The sequence below is a fragment of the Abramis brama genome (genome assembly GCF_963993115.1).
Source record: "Abramis brama genome assembly, chromosome: 11".
In the NCBI taxonomy this organism is placed as follows: domain Eukaryota; kingdom Metazoa; phylum Chordata; class Actinopteri; order Cypriniformes; family Leuciscidae; genus Abramis; species Abramis brama.
The window spans coordinates 394,762-398,824 of NC_139973.1; the positions used below are offsets into that span (position 1 = coordinate 394,762).

The 4,063-nt window shown below is 47.5% G+C and overlaps 1 protein-coding gene across 1 annotated transcript; it reads right to left on the reverse strand.

Moving 5' to 3' along the window:
* Positions 1-2,349: 2,349 nt before the first annotated feature.
* Positions 2,350-3,824, reverse strand: LOC311092692 (uncharacterized protein; the record flags this gene model as incomplete). Its single annotated transcript, XM_084129604.1, has 2 exons — positions 3,099-3,824; positions 2,350-2,798 (listed from the first exon to the last, which is right to left on the reverse strand). The coding sequence occupies exons 1-2, from the start codon at positions 3,718-3,720 to the stop codon at positions 2,350-2,352; spliced, it is 1,071 nt and encodes a 356-aa protein (XP_083985730.1). The 5' UTR covers positions 3,721-3,824.
* Between the last annotated feature and the right edge of the window lie 239 nt (positions 3,825-4,063).

A 4,063-nucleotide genomic window follows, 5' to 3' on the forward strand; every position in this document is an offset into this window, starting at 1 on the left:
GAATGGATCGCATTAGCGGGGACGTGTTCGAATATGGGTATATCCCAGAAGGAATGGATCGCATTAGCGGGGACGTGTTCGAATATGAGTATATCCCAGAAGGAATGGATCGCATTAGCGGGGACGTGTTCGAATATGGGTATATCCCAGAAGGAATGGATAGCATTAGCGGGGACGTGTTCGAATATGCTCAACCATCGACCAGCGCCGCTGTGTTATCTGAGATCAACCCGACAGGTAACTGTCTGGGGACATTAATACTAACCCTAACTCACATGTATGGAGAAATAACAGTGGGACACGATTACTGGGGGACTTCTCACTCAACTCAAACTTGGTAACAGTGTGAATGAGAACGTAAGAATGCAGATTTGTAATTTTAACTGAAATTAGGACATTGTCGGTCAGTGTTTCTGTGAAAAATACAACTAACAATAATACTGATAAGATAATAATACTACTACGAATTCTGCTTCTAATAAGAATATAAACCGCACTAAGGATTGATGAACTGCCGGGGTCATGAATATTAATCACTGCATTTCGCTAAACTTAACATGCTGTCACTAAACTTAATAAGATAGTGTTTAGTTTGGCTACCACATTTACATTTACATTTAGTCATTTGGCAGACGCTTTTATCCAAAGCGACTTACAAAGCAGGACTAGATTAAGCGAATCATCATGAAGAGGCAAAAACCAAAGCTACGCAAGGAGTGCTCAAGATACAAAGTTCAGGCATTATTCAGAGTAGCATAAGCCCGATAAGTGAGGTTTTTAGAGGGAAAGGGGAGGTTTTTTTTTTTTTTTTTTTTATGTGGTTAAGTGCTCACGGAAGAGATGGGTTTTCAGATGCTTTTTGAAGGTTGTCAGGGATTCAGCATTCCGGATGAGGGAGGGGAGAGTGTTCCACCAGCATGGAACTGTGAATGAGAATGTTCTGGAAAGTGATTTTGTGGCTCTCTGCGATGGAACCACGAGACGTCGCTCGTTGACTGATCGTAGGCGTCTGGTAGGGATGTAGACTCGTAGGAATGAGTTAAAGTAGGAGGGAGCTGAGCCTGTGATAGATCGGTAAGCAAGCGTCAATGCCTTGAACTTGATGCGAGCAGCGAGAGGTAGCCAGTGCAGAGAGATGAACAGAGGAGTGACGTGGGCCCTCTTGGGCTCGTTGAAGACAAGACGAGCTGCAGCATTCTGGATCATCTGTAGAGGTTTAGTTGCACTTGAAGGAAGACCGGCCAGAAGAGCATTGCAGTAGTCAAGCCTAGAAATGACCAGGGCCTGGACGAGAAGTTGTGTTGCATGCTCAGTTAGGAAAGGCCTGATCTTCCTGATGTTGTGCAGTGCAAACCTGCATGATCGAGCTGTCTTTGAAATGTGATCTGTGAAGGTCAGCTGGTCATCAAATGTTACTCCAAGATTTCTGACCGTCCTTGATGGGGTGATTGAAGATGAATCTAGCTGGATAGTGAAGTCGTGCTGTAGAGACGGATTGGCAGGGAGGACGAGAAGCTCAGTCTTTGGCAGGTTGAGCTGTAGGTGATGTTCCTTCATCCATGCCGAGATGTCCGCCAGACAGCTTGAGACCCGTGCAGCTACTGTGGGATCATCTGGTTGAAACGAGAGGAAGAGCTGTGTGTCATCAGCATAGCAGTGGTAGGAGAAGCCGTGCGCTTGTATGATGTGTCCCAGTGATGTGGTGTAGATGGAGAAGAGGAGGGGTCCAAGAACTGAACCCTGGGGAACCCCTGTGGTCAGCTGATGCGATCTGGATAGCTCGCCTCTCCATGCGACCTTGAAGGACCTACCTGTGAGATAGGACTCAAACCAGTGGAGTGAAGTACCTGTGATGCCCAGTGATGAGAGGCTGGACAGAAGGATCTGATGATTCACAGTGTCGAAGGCAGCAGACAGATCCAGGAGAATGAGGACTGAAGATTTGGAAGCAGCTTTTGCGATCCGTAGGGCTTCTGTGACTGATAGTAGTGCAGTCTCAGTAGAATGGCCTTTCTTGAAGCCGGATTGGTTGACATCCAGCTGGTTGTTTCGAGACAAGAAGGATGTTACTTGGTTGAAAACAGCTCTTTCAAGTGTCTTTGCAATAAATGGTAGGAGGGAGATGGGTCTGTAATTCTCTACAGTTGATGTGTTTAGTGTTGGTTTTTTAAGCAGTGGAGTAACCCGAGCTTGCTTGAATGCTGTAGGGAAGGTGCCAGTATGGAGGGATGAGTTTATGATGTGTGTGAGTGCTGGTAGAAGTGTCGGAGAGATGGCTTGTAGAAGGTGCGAGGGGATGGGGTCTAGGGGACAGGTGGTAGGATGACTGGAGAGGAGAAGTGTAGATACTTATTCCTCGGTTAGCGGAGAAAAGGAGGACAGAGGGACATTGGCTGAGGAAGGGGTCGGTCTGGGTTCCTGTGTGTGTGGAGCCGAGAACTGACTGCTGATAGTTGTAGTTTTGTTGGTGAAGAAGTTTGCAAAATCGTCAGCAGTTACGGAGGAGGTGGGTGGTGGTGGAGGTGGACAGAGGAGAGAGTTGAATGTCTTGAAAAGTACTCGTGTGTTGGAGGAGCTGTTGATCTTGTTGTGGAAGTATGAAGATTTTGCAGCATGAACATCTACAGAAAAGGAAGAGAGGAGAGATTGATACATACCCAGGTCAGATGCGTCTTTTGATTTGCGCCATTTCCTCTCCGCTGCCCTGAGTTCAGTCCGGTGTTCACGAAGAACCTCAGATAACCAGGGGTTGGAGGGAGTAGCGCGTGCTGGCCTGGAGGAGAGAGGGCAGATAGTGTCTAGAGAAGAGGTTAGAGTGGAGCATAAGGTAACCGTTGCGGTATTCACATCCAGAGATGAGAATTGTGAGGGTGGGGGAAGAGAAGATGACACGGCAGAGGAAAGGTGTGAGGGAGAGAGTGAGCGCAGGTTTCGCCTGAAAGTGACTGGAGGTGGGGTTGGAGGTGCAGGGGTAGAGAGTTGTAGACTGAAAGTAATGAGGAAATGATCTGAAACATGGAGAGGTCTCACCAAGATGTTCTCTGTGGTGCAGTTGCGTGTGTAAACCAGGTCCAGTTGGTTGCCTGATTTGTGAGTACCTGTGGTGATGAGTCGTGTGAGATCGAAGGAGGCTAGGAGGGAGATGAAGTCTGCTGCATGCGGCTTTTCGAGATGGATGTTGAAGTCACCGAAGACTAGGAGTGGGGTGCCGTCCTCAGGGAAAGTGGACAGCAGCACATCCAGCTCATCCACAAAGTTACCCAGCTGACCTGGGGGACGATAAATGACTACAATATGGATCTTAATGGGAGTTGTAAGTGTAATAGCATGATATTCAAATGAGTTGTTGTTGCATAGAGAAGAGAGCGTGGAGTATTTGTAATTGTTAGAAACGAGGAGCCCTGTACCCCCACCCCTCCCAGACTGGCGAGGGGAGTGAGAGAAGGAGAAATTGTTAGAGAGAGCAGCGGGGGTTGCTGAGTCTTCTGGCCGGATCCAGGTCTCAGTCAAGCCTAAGATATTAAGAGAAGAATGAGATGCAAAGGCTGGAATGAAGTCAGCTTTATTGACTGCTGACTGACAATTCCATAGACCCACGGAAAGAGAGAGAGGAGTGTGTGAGGATGAGAGAATGGGACGCAGATTGGCAGTATTGCGCTGCCTTTTGCACGTGATGAAAGGGCGTTGCCGAGAGATAACAGGAATGTATTGAAGGCACATGTTGATTAAGGTGAACAATAAGATAAAAAGAGTGAAGGAAAAGGGAAAAGGAGATACTTAAGTGCCTTTCTGGTGTCCTTGCTCGGTGGAGTCGCGCAGGTAGAGTCGCTGGTCTTTACCCGAGTCGGTCTTCACATGAGGAGGCTGAACACGAGAGCTGAGCGCTTCCGCTGACGCTTCCGCGACAGCGCGCAAATTACACAGATATACAGATAATGCTTTCACCGCTTGAGTGAGTACAGCTGTTTCTCTCGGGCAATTAAGTCTGAATAGCGTGAGAATGCGCTGAATCAAAACTCTTCAATAGCAAAGGCTTAAGTGCAAACTAGAAAGCAATATTAAT